At 34.2% G+C, this 24971-nt stretch overlaps 1 protein-coding gene across 2 annotated transcripts in view; it reads left to right on the forward strand.

Moving 5' to 3' along the window:
• Positions 1–24029, forward strand: part of DCN (decorin) — a 32871-nt gene extending 8842 nt beyond the window's left edge. For both annotated transcript variants that reach the window (XM_037847622.1, XM_037847623.1), the window contains exons 3-8: positions 7066–7178; positions 12019–12232; positions 13017–13130; positions 17952–18045; positions 20258–20396; positions 23313–24029. In XM_037847622.1, the coding sequence (XP_037703550.1) occupies positions 7066–7178; positions 12019–12232; positions 13017–13130; positions 17952–18045; positions 20258–20396; positions 23313–23507 (869 nt within the window). In that variant the 3' untranslated portion in view covers positions 23508–24029. The remainder of the gene's footprint in view (positions 1–7065; positions 7179–12018; positions 12233–13016; positions 13131–17951; positions 18046–20257; positions 20397–23312) is intronic.
• The last annotated feature ends 942 nt before the right edge of the window (positions 24030–24971 follow it).

Consider the following 24971-nt stretch of genomic DNA (forward strand, 5'->3'; position numbering starts at 1 on the left):
ATTTTGTTTATCTAGTCATCTGTGGGATGGACTCTTGGGTTGCTTCCTTTATTCTCCTTAATCATTTTACTTGAACTGGTGAAAAATTTGTTGTAGGGCAACTGGGTTTCCAACAGAAAACCTAAAACAAGGGACATTTTCCATGAAATCCACCAAGCAGAATGAATCAGGGCTGTTTTGTAGACAGAATGCCAGAAGTTCAGTTTCTTCATAGTTTATGCCTGGCTATCCAGCAGTGGGTGCATAGGGCGATTCTCATTCAGAGTTCAGCTGCATCAAAGGCCCAGTTCTAAGAGCTGGTAAAGGAAGGAGGTTGGGGATTGGAGGAAAAGTTTGCTATTCTTTTCTTGTTATGCACATTATGTTGCCTGAATTAGCACTGGGTAGAAGTGGGGATGGCAGATCCTCAGATGATGCAAGTAAGGCTCAAATGTGACCCAGATAGCCAAGGCTCCTGACTCAAAGAATAAAGATGGGAGGAGAAAGGAAGGACTCAAAGAAGGCCAAAGGAAGTGTCTGTCTCCTTGTCCTGACAGAACTTATATATCCCTTCTTTCCTTCTCAGTCCCAGGAGGAAGAGAAAGGCAGCTGTTTGAGATCAAGGCATTTTGCCATGCTTGAGTCTACAGCTGTGATGCATTCTCCTTTGGAGATCGTCCCTGGCTCAGGGGACAGGATGGGAAGTTTAGCTGGAATATCAATTCCCTGGGTGAAAGAGGAAAATCATGAAATATTTTAATCTTAACTTTTCTCCTTAAAAAGAGTAGCAAGAAGACTATACATTTCCTTGAAAATAAAGATAACAAAGAACTACACCAGTTTGTAATCCAGTCAATAAAAAGAAAGTCCTGTAGCAACCAAACCATAACCCTCAAGGTTCAATGAAGCTTTGACTTAGTCTGCAGATGGTTTTGAGGCAACTTCTGCAATTTGTCTACTTCTGTGCTTTCGCCCTTATCTGCAGTTGCCTTGTTTACTCTATTTACCTCAAAATCTTTAAATTGCCTATTTACACATCTGCTTTCTCTACCAGGAGGGTGAGGTGGAGATAATTATCTTTCTAGATCCTCTGCCCAACAACATGTGTTATATTTTGTAGGTCCTCAAACATCAACAAATGCTTGATAAGTGAATAAGTGAATGTACGCATGGCTTGTTGATTAAATGAGGTCATAATTCTACAATATTATTGATCCCATCAAGCTGGAAACTGGGAGCAAACATGGCTGACTGGGAATTAAAAGTCATTGAGCTGCTGTGCACACTTGCTTCTTTCCTCTGAGGCCAACTATAGAACTAGGATGCTTAAACCTTCCTTGAGTTAGGAAAGATGATGGAATTAAAGGCAGAGTCTTCCATTTTTGAAGCCCAATTTAACTTCCATCACAGTCAAAGTTGCGACTTTTAAAAAGGAAACATGCCAACCTTGAGCAGAAAGGTTTTTTTGGTGGGCTTGAGGCTTCTAAATATTATTTTAGTCACATGCCAAAAATGGAAGTAGATCACCATTCTCTTTATTATGTTGAAGGCAGAATTACAGAGAACATTGTTGGAAATCAGCTATAATAGATCTTGGAGTTTGGACCCCTGTCACAGGGTAAAAAAAAAGCTTGATGTTTTAGCATGACCTGGCCTTTTCTCAACATGAAATTTATCAGATTGCTGACATTTGCAAGCAGAACAATGTTGTTCATCACTAGGACAATCAGAAGAAAAAGTACATTTCTAATTAGCCTTTATTTCAGAAATGACTTTCTGAAAATATTTTTAAAGAGTTTTATTTACTTTAATAAATAACCGTATTTTAAAGAAAATGGCACTCCTTTTACAGAATTTGGGAAAGTGAAGAAATAATTCATTCTAGCCTTGAAAATATTGCATTATAATTAAAAAATTTAGATGTATATGAGAGGTTGCAAATTGAAGAATAATTAAATTTAGTACATCATTTTGTTCCTGTTACAATTGCTGCTAAATATTACCCCAAACTTGATGGGTTAAAAAATAATTTTCTTTTGCTCCTGATTTGAGGGTCAGGAAATTTGGGAATGGCTCAGAAGGACTGTTCTCATTTGGAATCTCTCATGCATCTGTGGTCAGATGTCAGCTGGGTTTGTAGTCATGGGAAGACTAGCCTGTGCTAGCACTCATGGGAGTTCATGTACATGTCAGCAGTTTATACTGCTGTCATCTGCAATCTCTGCTCCACTGTCATCTGGAATGCTGCATGTGGCCTCTCCAGTATGGTGGTCTCAGGGTAAACAGACTAACATGACTCTGGGCTTCTCCACACCCCACCTCCCAGCAAGCATCCCTAAAGAATCAGGTGAAAGCTGCATAACCTTTTCTGAACTATCCTAAAAAGTCATGACTGTGCCATTTCTGCCACATTCTACTAGTTCATAGAGGCATCATAAGGCCAGCCCACATTAGGAAGGAGAGAAATTGTGCTCCACCTCTCAGTGCAGGAGAGACAAGATTGGATTATGAAACCAGCATATGGGATGGAAAATATATTTAATGCCATCTTTGGAAAATTCCGTTATCTACACACTTATTCAGATTTATATGCATTTCTAATGTAAAGTAAAAGCATAAATTATATAACATATAGAAGCTGCACAGATATTACATGTCCCTATGAAGGTCATTGTTTAATGATGACAAACTATTTAACTGTTAAAATCAATTATATTCTAAATAACTTACAAGTTAACTTCATAGTTACTCAAACCTTCTACTTAAGATGGTAAGAAAGGCATTGAGTCACATCTCTGTGACTTTGTTTCCACCATAGAGCATCTTCTTTGAAGCAAATTTTACATGGCTAATTGATATCTCATCAAAAATGGTTAATATATTATTTTTCTATGATTCTATATGTCATTTTTATGATCAGCAATAAAATTCATCAGTATCAATAAGAAAAATTTAGTTAAATCACATACAGTTAATAGTCATATATAGTTAATAAAATAATGTAGTTAATAAAATAATATATAGTTAATAATATATAGTTAAGATCAAAATCTGTTAACTTTGTTTATTTGAAAGCTTAAGATTAAAACAAATTAAGGTAGATTGTTTCCATAGACTACTGCCTGCTTTAATACTCTTTGAAAATTAATTTTATTCCAAATAAGCAATGTTTAATAGAAACAAATATTTTAATCACCACCAAATAATCCTTAGCTTTAGTACACTTCTACCTCAGTTCACAACATGCTCAGCATTTTCAGATGAGGAAATAGAAGCAGAGGGATACTAAGTTGCAGGTTGGAATCAGCTCTACTTAGTGGCCAAGCTGGTTTTTACTCAAGTCATTCTGACTCTAAAGATGATACTGTTGACCAAAAATAAACAAACCAAAAAACAAAATCATAAGGTAAAGAAAGACTGATATTTTACAGATTTGCAAAAGAGTGTAGCACTTGCCACCATTAAAATAGGGTTAGATTGACCAGGAACAGCTTTGGGGATCTAATTATTTGTCAGGGAGCATGTTCTCACCGGAGTGGCTCCCATCCAATAGTGGAGCTTGGTAGGCAGGCTCTCCAAAGCTTGGAAATAAGGACGAATGCAACAAGACCAGAAATTGACTAAGAAAACCTAGCCCAGGGCCAACAGTTTTAGATGACAAATCTCTGTGTGTCATGCCTGTGAATCAAACTTCAGTATCCAGGATAATGCACATTGTATATATTATATTGAACAGAAAAAATACTATCACTCCTCACAGACATATGGACTAATAATCAGCAAGATAATCACAGCTGCACTGTTTTCTTTAGTCCTTGTAACCAAGGTCTTGCACTGCCCTATATTAGAGTTTTTTATGTTAGAATTTATTGACCACTCACGCAATTCTGAAAGATGTAAGGAAACAGGTGCGGAGCACTTACAGCAACTGTTCAGTGATTTTAAGGATCAAGTAGAAGTAGGACTGAACTTCAAATGACTGTTTTATTAAAAAAAAAAAAAAAACTTATGGAAAAATTTAAATATACAAAATCTACAGGATATGATACGGGAATCTTGTGTATCTACCACCCAGCTTCAACAATTAAGAAGCAATGTCAATATTTACCTATTTATTCCCACCCACCTCCCCTCTTCCATATTATTTGGAAGCAAATTCCAGATATTATATCATTTCATCCAACAATATATCAGCATGTTTCTCTGAAAGATAAAAACTCTTAAAAAACATAATCATACTAACCATCATCATGTCTAAAATAACTAATTTATTAATGTCATCAAATACCCTTACAAGTACACATTTCCAATAATCTTACAAATGTCATAAATGTTTTATTTTGCAGTTTGTGTGAATCATTCAAATAAGGAACACACATTGCAATTGGTTAAAATACCTCCTAAATCTCTTATTACACTTTAGTTTCACCTATAGCCTTTCATATTCCCTTAGAATTTATTTGTTGCAGCGATTGGAATTTTGTTCATTGCCTTTTCTTCAATAAACTGTAGCACATTCTTTTGACCTCTCTGTTTCTTGTAAACCAGGAGTTAGATTTAGAAGCTTATTCAGATTCAGGATCAATTGTTTGTTTGTTTGTTCCTGTCAATACTAATCCATGAGTGGGGATTTGTTTTTCCATTTAGAGGCATATAATTGATCCTTCCCAGGAGAAGCATATTCCATATGAGGAAAGTTAGTCTTCCTCAGACACATATCAGACAAAAGGTGCAGATAATTTTCAGGTGCAGATAATGGTGTTGACTAACATACTAAACAATGTACCACAATCTTATAAACATGTAGTACATAAGGGGTTTGGAGGTGGGAGATCACTTTTATTGGGATGATCAGGAACAGCATTAAAGAGGAGATGAGAATTATGGATTAACTTTAACATATTGTTAGAATGGAAGTAGAAGGGAGTAAGCAGTCAGAGCACTCCATAACACATATTGAATGAACAAAAATGAGTATCTGGGAAAGAGCATGGTGTGTTCAAGGGGAAGTGAAGATCAGTATCCTTAAAACATATGCACAATGTTTAAATGCATAAATGACACATCAGATAGTTCTGGAATGATGTCTCAAACCATGATGGTCCTTGCTCTAATTTATCCAGGAGGTGTACCTAGGGTAAGTAATTTAACTTCTTTGGGTTTCAGTTACTTTACCTGTAAAAGGAGAGGATTTGACTAGCTTAGTTACCCTGATTCCTGAGAAAAGTAAATTTTTTTACTTTTTATTTTGAGCAAGGTAGTTTCTTACTAAGGTCAAACCAAACTAATCAAACCATAACCTGGCAACTGCTATCATAATCAGTTTTTAAAACGTGAAATATTTAAAAGTAGAAGAAAGGAAATGTGTCTTTTCTTGGTTGGAGGACACTAATTATCAAAGATTTGGCAGAAGTCCATCACTCCTAATTACATGCAATTAGTAAATTGACATTTCTGAAAATGGCAGTGATGATGATTTTATAGTATAGTTAAAAATTCTCCTACAAGATAGCTGTTATGATGGTTTGCTGTTTATCATTGAAAATACTTCATCTTGTTATTTCTCTGTGAATTGTTTCGGTAGTGCATTCTTGGAATATATTTATACATGGTCAAACAGCCTACATTTTGATATACAAATTTTTAAATAGCTAGTCACTGAATGGGTAACAGATTTTTTTTCCATTATAAACAGAGCAATGTAATTGGGAATAGAACAAAATTCTTTTGAAAGAACTCAGAAATAAGGGATCATATATATAATATTTTCTATAATTTTCATGAAAGAAATTAAGATGGGAAATGTGGCACCATGATAGTTTATCAGCATATGCTTATATGAGACTCAAAATCTGAAAGAATATTCCCCAAATAACAAGTGCATGCCATTATAATTTTCTTTATAATTGAAAACTGTAGATTGGGTTATATTTTCCATGAAGAATTTAAATTTTATTCCCTGCTGTATCCCATTTCTAATAAATTGATGGTGCCTTTGGAGGTACTCAAAAAGTTTTGTTGAATGAATGAAAGAAAGATCTTCACTACTTCAGGTTTCAGATATAATGGAGAAATTGCTTCCACCAAAGGTTGAAAAACATTTTTGATTTATGTTATACAATATTAAAATATAGAAATGATAACAATAACTTGAGTTAATAGAAAAGCAAACTTTTGTTTCACTTTGTGTCAATATGAAACAAAGCCAATGGAAGAAAGGCAAAAAGCTGTACATTTAATATTTTCTCTGTGAGCATTCATAATGATGACTTATTCAAAATGCCATATATTTTGAATAAAAATGGTCCTTCCTTTTACATCTAGTTGGATGACTATATGGAAACATTCTTTATTACCACTGACCATTTGATTATTAACATGTTTACATTTATAAACTACAAACAGTAACTGAGTTAGACCTAAATATAAAGTCTAAAAAAATTATGCTAACAAATCTAGTTTGCTGTATTCTAATTAGTCATATATCTATTGGTCATACAAATAACTAAAATTGATAATATTTTGTAATTCTGGTTAAAATGGAAAGAATTTTTCAGCAAAAAGCTTGGATAAATTTCCAAGCTGTTGACACAATAATTTGGTTATGTGCTCATTTAAATTTAGCTGTAAGTGTAGACTTGTAACAAAAAAGATCTTTAAAGATTTTGTTAGAGCTTTTCTCCATTGACAGAATAGTTATAAGAGAAATGTATCAATTTACAAATCACTCATATTTAACACTAATCAAAGGAATTACTCTTTAATACGAGAACAATGCAGAAAAATGTAGTGTGCTGAGAGATTTGAGATCCTAAAGAAATACAAATTCTCCCCTTATGCAGAAGAGTAAATTATTTGGAGAAAATATTTTGGTTTATGATTAAAGAAAAAAAATCATTTGAACTCTTTGGAAAAGATAAAGCAAATATTTTAAATTACAACTGAGATAATTCTTAGAAGGAGAAAAATGAGTTACTGGCAAAACTATCATTGCAACATTGATTTCTTTGTAAATACATCCTTTGCAATTTTGTAGTCTTGTGTCCATTTTCAACTGACTTCATATTCCTTTTACTCCCATGTTAGGTCTGGACAAAGTGCCAAAGGACCTTCCCCCTGACACAACACTGCTGGACCTACAAAACAACAAAATAACCGAAATCAAAGATGGAGACTTTAAGAACCTGAAGAACCTTCATGTAAGGATCTGATTTGTTTAGTTAGTTGCTTATTTATTTTGAGCTCAAACAAGGTATGACTCAAAGCATTTTTCAAAACAAAACCTAGGTGAGATCAAGAGTATTTTAGAGTAATAAATAAGCACAGAGATGAATCTTCATTAATTTCTCTTTTTTGCAGGTGATGCAGGAACAGAGCATCATAATCATTAACCCCTAAAAAAGTCACCCAATTTTCTCACATACCCATAAATCTTTAGTATTTACTTTATAAAATATTTGTATCTTATTTTTCTCTTGTTTTATGACTATAAATCTTTATCTTACCCATTAGATAGTACTTCAATAGTAGAACAAAAAGCAAAGTGGATTGCTCTTAGTGTTACCTCATTTTATTTAGTTTTTTGCTGCTTTTCTTTTTTTTCTTTTTTTCATTCATTTTCTGAGAGGTACAAAGGATCTCCTAATGGCTCAAAGATTGGTACCAAGAGGACAAGGAATAATCATCCCATATTTTATTTAGTGAATATAATTCCATCTTCAATAATATATTATTTATATGTATCTTGCTTTAAATTAAAGATTATGCATGCTGCTTCTTTAAGTGTCTACTGTATTAAGATGTAACACTCACAGTCTACCAGTAAGGGTTCCAGCAGAAAGCACATGCACTCTCAGTAGGGTTTCAGGGAAGAAAATTTGCTTAGGGGACTATTTACAAAGGGGTCTGGGAAGCAACAAGGCATCATGAAGCACCAAAGCTGTTATTGCCCCTAGGTTTGAAGGAACTAGTGGGTCTTAGAGCCAGCTGAGGGGCTGTTTTCTACCTCCTGATTTCCTGGATGTGTCTCCTCTGGCAAAAACTAGCTGGAAGCTGGAGGACGTGAGTGTCTGGGTGATGCCATCCCCAGAGCTCAGCTTCTCAGGACACAGAGAAAAGCAAAGAATGAAAATGACCTTAGTTGAGGGAAGAGTTTGCTATAAATGGACAATGACCAACCCAATCATTAGGGTTAAGCCTTGTGGGAGCCTTCTGTAAGAGAAAATGCATTGTCTCTTCACTTAAGGGCATCCAAATCCTCATAAATTTTTTTACCCGGTACAGTTAGTTCTCTACCTGTGGGAGGATGTGATGTGGTTTTTTCCCCCAAAATATCAGAGCACATTTAGCCTAAGTAAGCCAGATTTCAATGCCAAAAGGAAAGAATATAAAAGTCTCCTGTGACTGTCTTCTACTGGGGTCAGGCAACTCCTTAAGTATTCAGTCTGGTCCTGGGCAATGCATTTTAAGAAGGATTTTTATCTTTGAATATCCAGAGAAGTATGATCCCGGGGATAAAGGATATGGAAATCCTGTCCCACAGGCATAATTGAGGGAGATGTGGGTCACTAGAAGGATTATATTTATTTGCTTCAATACCAAAATGTCAGAATTGTCTGAGCAAGTGGAAGTTTTCAGGAAACATATTTGAGTTCAACATTAAAAAAATAATAGCTTTTAAAGAATTAGAACTTTCAGAAATGGAGAGAATGTCCCAGTAATGAGTGACCTATCTGTGGAGATAAGAGTTCATAGCTCTTTTAATAAATGTCATAAAAATGCATTCTTAAAGTTGGGAGCATGAACATAATATAAGAGCAATATGATGTAAGTAGTAAGTGTTAGGTGTGTAAAGTAAGGGAAAAATCAGAAATTGCAGTACTTAAGGTTACGTGTTAGTGTTTTGAGAATAGGGAACAAAAGTGACTTGCAGAATTAGAATTTTGCAAGGCAGAGAGAAGAAATAGGGGCTTTCTGTGCAAGAGGAAAGCAAAGATGGGAAAAAAAACAGGTAACAGAAAAATAAGGGTACAAGCTTGTTAGAGTGAAAGAAACAGATTTGAAAACAATGGAAGATAAGGCTTGAGCTAAAGGTCTCAAATCTTTGACCAATGAGATCGATCTCCACTCATGAGATACTGGTCTCCAGCCGGTACTTTCCTCCTCTCTTTCATGTTTACTTTCATGCTAATATTTCACCAGAAGAGAGCTGATGGTGATACCATCATTGGTATAAGATTAAAGAAGTGATAATAAAAAGTGAATAATATTGGTTTCAGTAAAGAAAATATTTTTAAAAGCGTCCTTATATTTTCATAAGTTGATCACAAAGCTACCTTTTAATGAAGGAAAATCCTATTACTTTAATTCTAAGTTCCTGCATATTTAAGTATAATCTGAATAATTTGTTTTGAAGCTTTTATTTCCTTAAATAAGAGAAACCTAGTTCCTGGAATATTCTTGTTAAATCTGGCATATGTAATAATGTGTTCTTCCTTTATCCAAGTCTCCATCTAAGAATTTTTAGTCCGTCATCGTCTTGGTCTTCTCTGTATTTCTACTTCAAAGAATACACCAGAATAGAGAGTTTATTAGAGCTTCCAACAGTTCAGAGGATGATAAACAGCTATTATGTCTTACTCTTTCATTCATGGGTTATCATGCAAATCAACATTATAATTTCAACTAGGAAAAGCCAGAAATGAAAGAGAAGGAAGGGGAGAAATGAAATTTAGCAAGGATTAAAATAGTATGGATATAAAGAAAAAAAAGAGTCCCTTTTTCCCCTCCAATAATTTTATCAGTTTACAACTGTGTGGTTCCTGGTGAGTGATACATGTGGCACAAGAGTAGTTGTTTTATGCTTACATAGGGTAGGAAAACTATGTGATTATTCTATAAAATAATGGAAAAAAAGAAGCATGGTATTGTCAATATTCAATATGTTCCCTTGAATATAGCACCATAAATCTGATAAAGAAGGTTCTTTTAAAATTAAAAATCAGCAAAACTTTTCAAAGTCTGAAAGATAGCAAGAACTTGTTTAGAAATTTTTATACACTAGGCACTGTTCTTAGTACTTTACATACATTAACCTTGTTAATCTTTATAACTACTCTTATGAGCAGACACTTTTAGTATCCCCCCAACACAGAGGAGAAAAAGCAGGCACAGAGAGGTTGTTATTGCTCATAGTCACACACCAATAAAAGAGCCGGGGCTGAGATTTAAACTCAGGAGCAGTCTGGTTCAAATCTGAATACTAACAATTGCCTGTAAACATGATAGTAACTGTAAAAGCCCTTAGAAAATTACCAGGCACAGTTTAAGCCCTACATAAGTAGCTTTGGGGAAAAATGTGCCTATTATTAAAGCAGTCTTGTTTTATCATTTAACATAGATAAAGCAGATGTTCAGACTATGTTTAATATATTCAATTATATTCAGCTTTCAGAATTTTCCTCCATGGATGGAACTGAGGCCTACTTTGTGTTTGTCATTAAGCATCCACCATTTTGGATGTCTGGTATTGATACAAGTTTCCTCACCCTTCTCTCCTCTGGCTCCTCTGATTTCTCTGACATTTTTGCTTGTTAATGTCAATTTTCTATGGCATTAAGCCATGCAAGTTTTTGAACTGTTTTTAATATTTGTTGGAATCTATTAGGATTTTGTATAAATTAACCAATGCATCTTTTAGGATTAGTTAAAAGATTATGTGACTTATAATAAGAAATTTTAATTAGTCAAATCATATAATACGTCAGGATGTACTGTTGCCCTCAGAAAACATTCCTGCATTCCCAAGACTGGAAGTTCTCACTTCTCAATTACTCCAGTTCTCTTTTACCCCTCTGCATTCTCATATATGAAAAAAGTCCACTACACCTGAAAATGCAAGTTTCTTGTGGACGTTGATAAACTTAACCACAATTTCTTAGGATTCATTTGTAAAATAACTTAAAGATGATAAAAACAGTATGGTTCTTGTCCAAGAACAGACATATAGATCATTGAAACAGAATGAGGTAGCCCCAAAATAGGTTTAGCAACAGCTACATGTATAATAACAAAAATAAATCAGAGATAACTTTCTATATTCAGAGAACTCAGAAACAAAAATTTTAAAAATACCAAAAATATTAACATATTTGACCATAAAAAACCATACAAACTTTATAGGTAAAAAAGGCAAACAAACAAACAAAAAAACTCTGACGAAAAATATTAACTTTCTGCATCTGAATGGATCTGTATTCTCTAATCCAATTATTATAATACATCAAAATGTAATAAAAATAAAATATATTGTTATTAGGAAATCTCTTCTCCCTAAAAAATATTGTGATTGATAGGAAACAACAAAAAACCTTACATTTGTATAACATTTAAAGTGACAAGGAAATGCAGAGTAAAGCAATGAGCAACAATGTAATTGATGTCACTTTGTAAACTTTTTGAAACATACGATATCTAACTTTTGCAAGGCTGCAGGGAAACTTGACTCTCTTGCATTACAGGTGATAGTATAAATTAGTACCACTCTTTTGTAGTGGAATATATGACACCAGTCAGTGAAGATAGAATTTTAGGTTGGAAAGAAGCTGATTGTGGAAAGGATGCTTCTGACCCTGGATTCTTCTCAGATAACTTGAGATACTCTAATAATTTCTATCTTCAGGAGCATTTTTTGTTTTAAAAAATATACACATATGCCTACAAACACACACATATCTATAAAATATATGTATTTATATGTAGGTATGAATGTGTATGTATGTATGTGTACATATTTATGTATCACATCGCCTTTCCCTCTCCTTTACTCCAAACACTCAGGTTCTCATATTATAAACTTCTTGTAATATTATAAACTTCTTATGTAGATGAATCACATCTGCTTATTATTTTTCAGATTTCTTGCAATATTCCAGTCTTCTCTGCTAGGCTCATGAATGCAATGAATATACTAGGTGCTTGTTCTATGTATGTGGAACATTTGTGATTTAAAGTGTTGTTGTTTTTGTTTGCCATCTTCAGACATTGATTCTTGTCAACAACAAAATTAGCAAAATCAGCCCTGGAGCATTCACACCTTTGGTGAAATTGGAACGACTTTATATGTCTAAGAATCAGCTGAAGGAATTGCCAGAAAAAATGCCCAAAACTCTTCAGGAGCTGCGTGTCCATGAGAACGAGATCACCAAAGTACGGAAATCTGTTTTCAGTGGACTGAACCAGATGATCGTCATAGGTACAAATATTCTTATAACTCTTAAGACCAGTATTCAAGGTTCACCTTAAGAAATTTCAAGTAAGTCTTATGCTGCAAAAAGTAAATTAGCTATAGCCTATATATATTAAGCCTATATGAATTACAGCAGCAAGTGCAAGAGAAATAGAATTTTGATTCCATGCCTTAGAGCAACATTTTTTTTCTTACCCTTGAGGATGCGAGAACAGGGAGAAAGTTCTAGGGTTGAATTATCCTAACACAAGCCAAAGGTTCAAGATGGAATTAAGTAGTGCTTAGAGTCATTGGGGATAATTTTCCATTGTGAGGATTTGTTGTGTTCTAAACCTCTATAGGTCTTCTGCTTTAAAAATATATTATGTCTTGCTATACTTGTGGTAAAAAAAATTGTAGTTTTATAATTGGCTTACAAAATATTAGATGCAAATTCTTTAATGGCATTTTACTGCCTCTTAGGTAAGTAACAACCCCAGCAAAAGTATGACTTGGGAGCACTTGCTTTTGTTGATTTCTGGGCAAATCTGTTAATGCACTTTAAAGAATTTGCTGTTATTGATTTTGCTACTGCTCTTTCCTTGTTTTGCTTTTGTTTTTGGCTTTCACAAGGGAATTTTTACCCATTTTGCCTTGCTCCAAGGAACACGACCCTTAATTTCTCTTGCATTTTTCATTCAAGTTGTTATTAATCCAAATTTCTGGTAAATGCCTTGCTGAGACACATATTATTTTGATTTTTAATATCCTAAAATGCCCTTCTAAACTCTTGCACTTACTGAATTCATAGAACTGGGCACCAACCCGCTGAAGAGCTCAGGAATTGAAAATGGAGCCTTTCAAGGAATGAAGAAGCTCTCCTACATCCGCATTGCTGACACCAACATAACCTCCATCCCTCAAGGTGATAGAAAACTCTCAAAGAACTTCAAAAATCTAAATCCAAAGGCTTTGACATTTAAAAAAATTGTTTGCAAAATTTGGATTGTGGCTCAAGTGGCCAACTTTATTTCCAGTAAACTCTCTATCCCTGAAAGTGTTTCTGCCAAGCCTGAGTGACCAGGTGATCCAGGCTTACTGTAGAGGGGCTGGACTCCTTCACTTACAAGTCCCTTCTGAGATGTAACTTAAGGTGAACAAGGTTTATGTGATAGAATCATGATATTACAAAGAAAAAAGTACAGATGTTTAAAAAATAGAGTGCTTTAGTGCTACTTTGCCAAAAAAAAAAAAGATACATGAAAAGTACTTCTGAGATTGAGCCAATTTTTATTTTGGGTCACCAATCCCTTAGTGAATTCCTTTTCACCTTAGGACAGTCCAGTCATTGCTAACTGAAGGAGAAGATCTGCAGTAGCTTATTTACTACCACTCTTATTTAATGGTGATAGTTGGGTGTTTAGGATTCATTTTTATTTAATGGTGATAGTTGGGTGTTTAGGATTCATTTTACTTTATTTCAGATTGCCACTAATTAGCTCCAGGATCTTGAGCAAGTTATTCAACTTCTGTGCCTCAATTTCTTTATCTGTAAAGTGGGAGTAAGTTAATATGCACCTCATTTTTTTTTTAATTTAAAGAATTAATTAGAGAATTATCTGGCATGTAGATGAATAGTGGATTAATATTACCTCCTATTATTCATTAGAAATGTGTTGAACACTCACTATGCTAAGGCAGTGCCTGCTGGACATAGACCAGTGAATAAGATACAAGCCTGCCTTCAAGGAGTTATAGTCTAAAGCAAAGCAGACGAGGAAATGGCAATCACCATGAAGTTTAAGTGCTGTCTTGGGGGTAGGTTCACATTGCTAAAAGATACCCAGGCAATGCACATTAAAAAAAAAAAAAAAATCTTTAAGAAGCATGAAATACATGAATCCTATACAATTCCTCTCACTTGCACATTTTCCCTGTCCCAGATTTTTCAGTCTCACAGAGCCCCCTCTACATTCTCTAGTTCTCCTTAATCTGTCCTTTTCTCCACTTAGATATGTTGTTCTTGGATGGAATACAAAAGGTAGGCAATTGGTACTTGCCCACAGAAAACACCAACTATCCTTTATTGTACTTCCATAAAAACATCAACTCCTGAGAGTACATCTTTCAGAGAATGCTTTCTTACCACTCCTTGCTCCCTACATGGTCTTTTGGCTACAGAGCATGCTTTTGATGCCCTAATTTTTGATAGCAATGACTGGCAGTGATAGATAGGTAGATAGATAGATAGATAGATAGATAGATAGATAGATAGATAGATAGATGATAGATGGATAGAAATTGATTTCTAGTTTATAAAGCACTTTCATGTTGTCTCCAATTTTTGCATGTTATAACAAATGATCTTTCATTATCCCCAGTACAGTGATTTCATATGTATGTATACCTAATATATAAAAATATGTATGTATATATTTCATATATATATGAAAGGATAAGGGGTAAGTTGTATTACTTTCTGTATATTTCATAGATGATGACACACAATCAAATACAAAATCTCTTCCCTAAATCCTTCTAGCTATAGGAGGTGAAGGAGCTGCAGTTTAAAGCTTTTCTTTTCCACGCATTACTTCCTGCTGCTAGATTACTTGCCTTAAGCACGGCGTTTGATTTTGCTGTCTCCTTTAATCCATCCATCACAATATCCTTTGGTAACAACTTCATCATTTAGTAATCTGTTTTCCTATATTTCTTTATGTCTTCTTTCCATCCTAGGTTCTCTTTGTCATCATCTCTAGCTTGCTTTTATTAACTACCAGTTAATAATGTACAAATCATAGCATTTACAATTATTGAGACTTACTGAGAGATAGGTATGTATTAAATGCTTTTCATGGATTCTTTTATATGATTCCCAAAACTTCCCTATATAGTAGGTTTCATCATCCCCTGTTTTATGAGTGAGAAAAATGAGGTTTAAAGAGATGAAATAAATTATGCTCAAGGTCTCAGAGCTAGAAAGTGGCAGAACTGGGATCATGCTGGGCTGATATCAGAGCTCATGTGTTTAGCCATTTCACTCTGCTGCCTTCCCAAGTCCTCCATCCTTAGTATTTTTACGCCTATCTAGCATATGAGACCATCTTTCCTGGGCTAGCCCCCATATGCCTGAATATCACTCAACTCCTAGGGAGTGTTAGTTTCCACATGCTCTTTCCCATCACTCATGAAAACAGAAAGGCAATAGAGTATAGAGGAGAAATGTGAATTAGTCTGGGTTCTCCAGAGAAACAGAACTAACAGGATTTATGTGTTATTTATACCTAAACACACACACATGCATATATACATGTATATACATATATACATGCATGTATATATATACATAATATGCAATAGGTAGGTAGATAGATAGATAGGTAGATAGATAGATGGATATGAAGATACTCATTTTAAGGAATTGACTCACCTGATTGCAGGGGCTGTCAAGTCCGAAATCCATATGGGAGTCTGGTGGGCTGGAAACTCGGAGGGGTCTCAATTCCGTAGTCTTGATACAGACTTTCTCAGTTTTTTACTCTTAAGGCCCTTGACTGATCAGATTAGGCCCACACACATTATCCGGGGTAGTCATCTTTATCTGGAGTAAACTGGTTGTAGATGTTAATCACACCTACAAAATACCTGGCAACAACATCTGGACACCATAATTGTCATGTAAAATTAACCATCACAAGGTTGTGTAACACCGTCCAGTAGAACAATCTGGAGGGGAGGTCCGACTCAGCCATTTAGTTGCTCTGCAACTTTAGGCTAATTATTCAACATATCCTAAACCTCAGTTTTGGTTGTTGTTGTTTGTTTGTTTGTTTGTTTTGTAATCTATAAAATGGAGGTATTATTAATACCCATCTTCTAGAATTTTTTGAAGATTAATAAATGTAAGACTTATGTAAATATACATAGGCCCAAGGTAAGCTTTCAATATATTAAACTTAAAAAAGAAAATAAAAGAAAAAGAAATAACTAGAGTACATGTTCTTTAGCTAAATGCTACAGTGGCAAAGTCTCTTTATCAACTTGCTTGGCTCTTTCTGTCCTTTGGAAAGTGTTCATTCATAATCGCACTTCCACTTGGCTATGACTTTCCCTTTGGGAAAATGACCCGTCATAATGGGAGACGCTTAGAAGCCTTAGGAAAAGCTGATGGATGTGACGATAACCAGTGAAACAGAGGCACTATTGTCACTGTTATTGTTATTTAAACTTTTCGCAGTCCCAGGGAAGAAAGAATACACATTCAATTTGCTTTGTTAGATACTTGTTATTTTATTCATGGGAGTATTAGAAGAGTTCACCGTTATTTATTCTTAGAGAATCAAGTGGCTGAAATCCCTAATTTTCAGAGTGACTGTGAGTTTCAAAGATTTATTTATAAGAATAATGCAATTTTTTTTTCCCATTTACTCCAGTTAAGAGCATGCTATTTTAACTTCCTTTGGCCATCTGCATATTATAGTCCTTGTTAAGGAGCCAGATAACCTACAAAATTTGTAACTGCTTTGAATCAATCACTGTTTCCTCATCCATGAAGGGGGTTAATGGGGTTAATGATGAATAATTTATACATGGAGAAAATTAAATGAGCTAAGTTACGAAATGTGCCAAGCTTCGTATCTGGCACATTACAGACACACAACAAATAGAAGTTCCTTTCCCTACCATCTCCCCAAAATAGTCATAAAGAAACTAATAACCATTTCAAATAAACAATGTACTAAACTTTAACATTAGCTATTATCAATAGAATTTGGTGGGATTTAATGAAAATGTCAGGCCAAAAGTTAACATGTGATTTTTCAGATTTTTGTCTTTATGGACAATAGCCAAAATTTTGAGCATGTAACCAATTTACTATTTTCTTTGTAGTTTTTGCAGTTCCTGTAAGTGGAACAATATGCTGCTTAAGAAGCTGTATAAAAACATGATTCATCCTCAGATGGCAGGAGGAAATGAAAATAAAATATTTAAACTTTTATGTTTACATTACTAAATCTTTGGAAATCATAGCATTCCAGAAGTACTCTCCAGAGATTTAGTGGGTACTTTGGTTTAAAATTATCTCCTCAGGTTTTCTACATATGGCAGATCACTTGAGTATAGGCCTCTGCACTCCTTTTTAAACAAGTGTCTTGATTTAGAAGTTCTAAGTAAGTTTTAGCTATTTTCACACATCCATGCGGCAAAGGCATTTGATGTATCCATGGAAAAGTCAATTAAGGGCTACAGCCTGCACAGTATATCAGTGTTAAGTTATTAATGATGCTCATTATTAAATTTCCTGGTTATGTATATCTGTAGGTTTAATTTATAAGAAGCCGCTCTATTATAGTTCAAGTGCTCATCTCCCCATTTCAGAGTTTTTTTTAAATCTTTGATTTATGGCAGTTTAAGCCCATTAACATTAGGAAGGGGCCTAATGAGTGTCAGAGTTTGAGTGTCAGTTCTACAATTTTATCCTAGCAATTTCTAGGACAAAAATCTACTACATGATAAACATGGGTTCGGGTTTTTGTTGAAATCAATCTGGGGAAAAGTACCAAGGGCTCTCACTACTTCAAAAAACATATATTATTATAGAAGGGATAGAGGAAAAAGATGGAAAGCCAAATGGATTCCTTGCAACATGTCTTTTAAAAAATTAATGGTGTTTGTCCTCATTAGGATACTCTACACTCCGTAATTCAAGTGTTTATTAGCATCTTGTATTTCCGTATTCCAGGTCTTCCTGTTTCCCTTACTGAACTACATCTTGATGGCAACAAAATCACCAAAGTTGATTCAAGTAGCCTGAAAGGACTGAATAATTTGGCTAAGTAATAATACCTTTTATGGCATTTTATCTCTACAATTGCTAGGTATAGTAATGTCTACATGCTCAGAATTCAAAACATGATGACTGATTTTTAACTGTAACACCTTTATTTTGTTGTAGTTGTTTCTAACAACCTCAATTATCAAGATTCTCCAATTATTTCTTTAAAAAAATTCAATGAAATAGCATACAACTCATAACCTCCAAAAGCCTCATATTTTATGAATACCATATTGTATCTAGATTAATTAGGCTATATCTTATGTACAAGGTGCTTGATTAGACCATTATATTCATTCAATATATTCTAACATCAAACTGAAAGTTAGGTAAATTTTAATACATATCCAGAACTTGAGAATGTGTTAAAGTTAAAGCTAAATTAGAGATGTGGAAATATCGGCAATCCCACAGTACAGTATTAGAATAGTTGTGATGAGATTCTCTAACCCCCTGTTTTCTGCAGAGTTTAAAATAAAATGTCACTGAACATTTATTGTAGGTCAACAAAAGAAATGCTTTTCTTTCTTTTCTGGCCCTTCTTAACTTTTTTTTTTTTTTCCTTTATAAATGATCATTAATGCCTATCCTATTTTCCAGCGTAACTTCAATCTTTCTAGAGTTGCAGTCTGATTAAGTAATAAGAGAAGAATGCTGGCAAAACTTTTTCATTTGCCTTCAAGGAACATCCTGCTCTTGACCCACACATATTGTGGAATGTTCCTACAGAGAGGCAGAGTATTGAGCCAAATTGGCATATCTTCTTTTTGTATATAAATTTCATGGTATATAAATAAATACAAGGTATATCTTTGTATCTTTGAAAAATACCCAAGACCAGATGGAAGTATAATGCAGCTTTACCCCTGGTGTTAATATTTTCCAATGATCCAGGGGATAGTGAGGGCTGAAGGTGATGTAAACATTCAATTCTAACTATAACATATTCCTCTGGTGTCTCAAATAATAAGAAACCCTTAATCTAGAACTATTTTAATTAGAGTCTCTAATGTAGAAAATATTTTTGACAACAATGGTATTATGTATCACCTACCTTTCTTTGTTTATTATGTCCCTCTAGCTATAGAAAAATATGGGCGGATAAGTTGCATTGTTTATTGTGTAAAACTGTCCTTAGAATACAAATAATGATGATGATGATGTAAGGATGAACAATATTCTAAAGTTCTAAAATATTGTAAATCATTCAAAGTATGTGTGCCTTTTTAGAAAACAAAAAGTTCATTTTACCCAGAAAGTGTTATGGAGGTTTTGACATTCTCCACCACGCTATTAATGCCATATGTTTTGTATCAGAGAAGCATGAAGAGCTAATAGACTTCGAAAAAGCCAATAGCAATTCAGATTTCTCCCCAAGTGGATTTTTGAATTCTACTCATTAAATTAGAGCAGATTGCCTCATTGGCCCGGCAAACTTTTCCAATTCCTGAATTTATCTAGGACATTCTTTTTGGAATCAAATCAAGAGAAATGTCTATTAAACCATCAAATCCTTATGTTGTTTGCTCCTCACTGATTTTGGAACATGAGAAGTATGTTGGTGCCAAAAATCAAAACTGTGAAAAGAAGAAAGCAGCATCCACTGAAGCCCTAACCTTGTTGCAGGGCAATTATTCCATTTGGTGATCAGGAACTAATAGAGAGAAAACAGTATATGCTCCTCTGCTGAATGATATTGACAATTGCTTGATTTCAAAGTGAGTCAAAATAATAGTACTATTTCTTTTAGTTCTCTCTCCAATGTATTTATTATGTTCATTATACATGAGAATAAATTCCACAGCAATTTATTGAGCATGTCTAGCACTATGTTAGTACCAGATATACCACAAGATAGCCACTATTCTCAAGAAACATTCACCATGGAGAGGCACACACATACACAGGCCTTTAAGACAGAGTCCCTTAAGTTCTACATGAGGGATGACAACTGGATGCTCTACAAGCAATTAGGAGGGACACCTATCCTGTTTGCTAGTGTCTGAGGAGTTGCAGAGAAAACCACTGAGCTGAGACTTTAAGAACAAATGGGCTCCATCTGGATGCAGGTTGGACAAAGCACTTCAGGCACACCAAACTATGTGCAAAATTAAAACAAAATGCACTTTGTATATTGGCTTGATCATTCACACATTACTTGTAATAAAGGCATCCAAGTGTGGTGTGTGGATTAATGATATTTTCTGTTGCAGATTGGGACTGAGTTTCAACCACATTTCTGCTGTCGACAATGGCTCTCTGTCCAACGCACCTCACTTGCGGGAGCTTCACTTGGACAACAACAAGCTTATCAAAGTGCCTGGTGGGTTGGCGGATCACAAGTATATCCAGGTAATAAGGTGTTCCCAAATAGGGTGCAGAATATCCAAAGGGCAAACCCTCCCTGCTGGGATACCAGGAGGTAGGAAACTGCTTAAGAATCTTTTTGAAGAAAGCTTTTTTTGATGTTTCCACATAAATAATAATTTTGGTTTTGTTAAAAACAGGTTTAAATTATTAATCTTTTTAAAATGAAGATTATTGGCTTTAATTTACTGTAATCCTTGATACCAAAATGTAATGTCTTTTATGGAGCTTCAAGTCATAAATCAACATAAATAGTAAATAAAGTTAGACAAGAGGATCTCAATTATGTATGATACATTGCTTTGGAATAAAATAGCAGTTTAAACTTTTAGTTTCAGCAGATGCATTTAGCGCAAATAGGAATGATTAGTGTGGCTGAATCAATTTTATAGAAATTATCAAGGAATAATAGATTAATATGTATAAAATTTGATTCAGTGGTCCACAGTGGTAATAGAGCTTTGAAATCTGTAAATCTAAAATGTCTAATATATGTTTATTAGTTTAAATAGTGATAATAATTTCATTAATAACAATGAGTCCCATTATTATTTGAGGAAATAAAAAGTTATTCAAATTATTCAATTTTAAAAAAATAAATAACATGATTGTCCATAAATGTTATTATTTCTTTATCCTTATCTAATTTTTCACGTTTATTTAAAAGGTCATATTAAGATTTTGTTTTTTTGGAAATGGACATAATTACTTAATTTTACCTTGGTGATTCAAAAACTATTTCTTGATGCTGTCTTATGGGTAAAATCATTTTATTATATGGCTCTTTTGGTTATTTAGTATCTAAGCTCCTTTGCATGGGGTTCAAGTTAGAACCGTCTTTAATTCTGCTGTCAACGTCAATAAATTCCTGATCTCTTTTCTACAGAGAGATCTTCTCTCTGTGACTAGAGCTCCAAATTGAATTGACATAACAAAATTTACATTAGCTTGATTCCATTAGTTTCTGAATTATATGAGTGAAGATGAAATTTAAAGTTCATTTTATTTGAATCTGGTTTTTTCCAGTGAGTGTTTTGGTTTTGGTGGTAGAGTGGGGAGTAGGCAGATTTCAAAGACAAGTAAAATCAAGATGCTTTGAAGACCTCATGAAACAAGCTATTGTCACTCTCAAAGGTTGTTGTTGCTTTTATGATCTCAGTATAATCACTTCCAGCCTCTTGATCAGTGTTATTTAATTGTCAGTCAGGACAGATTAGTTGGTTCATAAAATCAGTTTACTAGGTTCATTGACAATATTTAAAGAATGGAATGGAGTAGGATAGGGTAGGTTAGCATAGTATAGGGGGAGAGAGGGAGGGAGAGGAAGGGAGGTAAAAGGAAAGGGAGGGAGAGATGAGGAACTAGAAGAAGGAAAAGAAAGGACAGAGTAAGTGTAGCTATTTCATAAAATTTTAGTTTCATATGCATAAGTACATATATACTGAGCCTCAATACGTACTATGTTTCTTATTGTGGATCATAGAGAAAAAGTATGAAACCTGCTATTCTGTAATGTACACTGAATGTCTGCAAACCTCATAGACATTTGCACAGGTTCCCAAGTCTGGAAGTGCCTCATGCTTGGTTTAATGCTCTGTTGTCACTGCCTTTAAGTACTTAATAATTTTTTTTATCAAGAGGCCCCACATTTTCATTTGGCCCTGGGCCTTGAACATTTGGTCATTTTCCATCTCTAGTTGACTACCCAGATATCCATTTTACCTTCCTTTCCAGAGGCTCCAAGAGATCTCATTTACTCTATTTTCCTTTATTTTTTTTAAAAAATTTTAGATGTATCATTCAATGCTTTCTAGTAAAATTACATGGTTGTACAAACCTCACTGTAATCCAGTTTTAAGCATTTTTTTCATTCCAAAAACATCCTTCTTGCCCATTCATAGTCAATATTCACTCACTTTTCCACCCACAGGGCATTGTTAATCTGCTCTCTGTCCCTATATAATTCACTTTCCTGAATATTATATATAAATGGATCATACAGTATGTGTCTTTTATGTTTTTACCTAGCCTAATGATTTTGAGGTTCATCTATATTGTAGTATGTATCAGTAGTTTGTTCCATTATTATTGGTAAATAGTATTCCATTGTGTGGCTATGGATATTTGTTCAGCAGTTGATGGACATTTGACTATTTCCTGTTTTTATCTGTTATGAATAATGCTGTTAGGAACATTTACATATGAGTCTTGGGGTGAATATGTTTTCATTTTACTTGAACTGATAAATGGAGTGGAACTGCAGAGTCATAGAGCAAATTTATGTTCAATTTTTAAGGAACCATCAAACGGAATATATCATTTTACATTCTCACCAGCAGCGCACGATGTTTTTAGTTTCTCCACATCCTCACCAACACTTATCCTCTGTTTCTTTTATTAAAGCCACTCTTATCTGTGTGTAGAGGTATCTTGTGCTTTTAATTTCCATTTCCCTAATGACTGATGATATTGACTATTTCTTCATGTGCTCGTTTGTACATCTTCTTTGGTGAAATACTCTTTCAAATCTTTTGGTCATTTTTAAAATTGAGTTATTTGTCTTATTGTTGAGTTGTAAGATTTCTTCTCTCTATATGCTGTGTACAAGTCCTTTATTAGACATATGAATCATGACTATATTTCCCCAGGCAGTAGTCCATGTAGTGGACACGGGGAAAAGAGACAAATTCTAGTTACTTTTTGAAGGATGAGCCAGCAGGATTTGTTAATGGTTGGCTATAGAGTGTGAGAGAAAGGAGGGGTCAAGGGTAATGACAAAGTTTTTAGCCTGAGTATCTGGAAAGACGAAGATGTCATTCACTTTAAAAAGTAAAGGATTTACATGAAGGGTCTCAATATATGTAGAGAGAAATAATCATTCTCAGTCATTCTGTATTGCAGGTTGTCTACCTTCATAACAATAACATCTCTGCAGTTGGAACTAATGACTTCTGCCCACCTGGATACAACACCAAAAAGGCTTCTTACTCAGGTGTGAGCCTTTTCAGCAACCCAGTACAGTACTGGGAGATCCAGCCAGCCACCTTCCGATGTGTCTATGTGCGCTCTGCCATTCAACTCGGAAACTACAAATAACTCCCAAGAGAGCCCTAAATTTTATAACCTGGCAAAATCCCATTAATGTCATTGCTAAAGAAAAAAGGAAAGCTAGATACTGGAAACCTAACTGCAATGTGGATGTTTTCCCCACATGACTTATGCATAAAGCCAAATATGCAGTTTAAATAATTGCCTAATAAAAAATTATTTTGCCTGCCATTTTCAGAATCCTTTTTTGGAGCTTTGTTGATATTAACTGAGCTACTACAAATATTCTTATATCACTAAAATGTATAACTTGGAGTGAATGTGTATATGTCAACAATTTGTTAAAACTGTTTCATTTTTAAGTTTTAGAAGGAATTAAAAGAATATCAATCTTTTGTAATTTATAGGGCAGTTAACTCCTTTCACATAGAGTCAAACATTAAATGCTAGCTCTGTATTAATCCCCCTTATTACTGGTAAAGCCTCATTTGAATGTGTTAATTCAATACAAGCTATATTAAATTTTTGCTATGTCATTATTTTGGAAAAAAATAAATTCAAAAGTACATTCAAAATTACTATTGCATAAAAGCTTGATTGTAAGTTTTTCCCAAACTCAGTTTTCTGAAGAGTGGGCACTACTTTCTTGTCAAAAACAATACATCTTTTCAAGTCCTTGGTCATTTCTTCTACCACTGTCCTTTGACTTTTGAGTATTGTAACTTATATTCTCTATGTTCAACGTTAAGTGCATGAAGAACCAAGCAAATCTCTTTTTTTTTTTAAAATTCAGTTTTGTTGATATATATTTATGTACCATACAGTCATCCAAAGTGTACAATCAGTTGTTCACAGTACCATCATACAGTTGTGCATTCATCACCCCAATCTATTTTTTGAATATTTTCCTTGTACCTTAAAAAGTGAAAATAGGAATAAAAAATAAAAGTAAAAAAGAACACACAAATCATCCCCCCCCCCACCATATTTTTCATTTAGTTTTTCATCCCATTTTTATACTCATCCATCCATACACTGGATAAAGGGAGTATGATCCACAAGGCTTTCACAATCACCCCTTATAAGCTACATTGCTATACAATCATCTTCAAGAGTCAAGGCTACTGGGTTGCAGTTTGATAGTTTCAGGTATTTACTTCTAGCTATTCCAATGCATTAAAATGTAAAAAGGGTTACCTATATAGTGCATAAGAATGCCCACCAGAGTGAACTCTCAACTCTATTTGGAATCTCTCAGCCACTGAAACAAACCAACCTTTTTTTTTTTATGATTGGCATAGGGTGCTGATCTTTACAATGACTAAATCAGTTTTAAAACCATCAAGTGTATAATCAGGCTTCCTTCTTGAACATTTCAATTGTCACTAGATGTAGTGGAAATAATTATTGCCTTTAATTAGACCATGAAGTTTAGAAATTTTTTGCTGGGGTTTAGAAACAACTGTCAACATAGACCCTTAAAGAATCTTTGGGATAGGCTGATTTAGAGAA

Source organism: Choloepus didactylus, chromosome 8 (assembly GCF_015220235.1).
Source record: "Choloepus didactylus isolate mChoDid1 chromosome 8, mChoDid1.pri, whole genome shotgun sequence".
Taxonomy (NCBI): domain Eukaryota; kingdom Metazoa; phylum Chordata; class Mammalia; order Pilosa; family Megalonychidae; genus Choloepus; species Choloepus didactylus.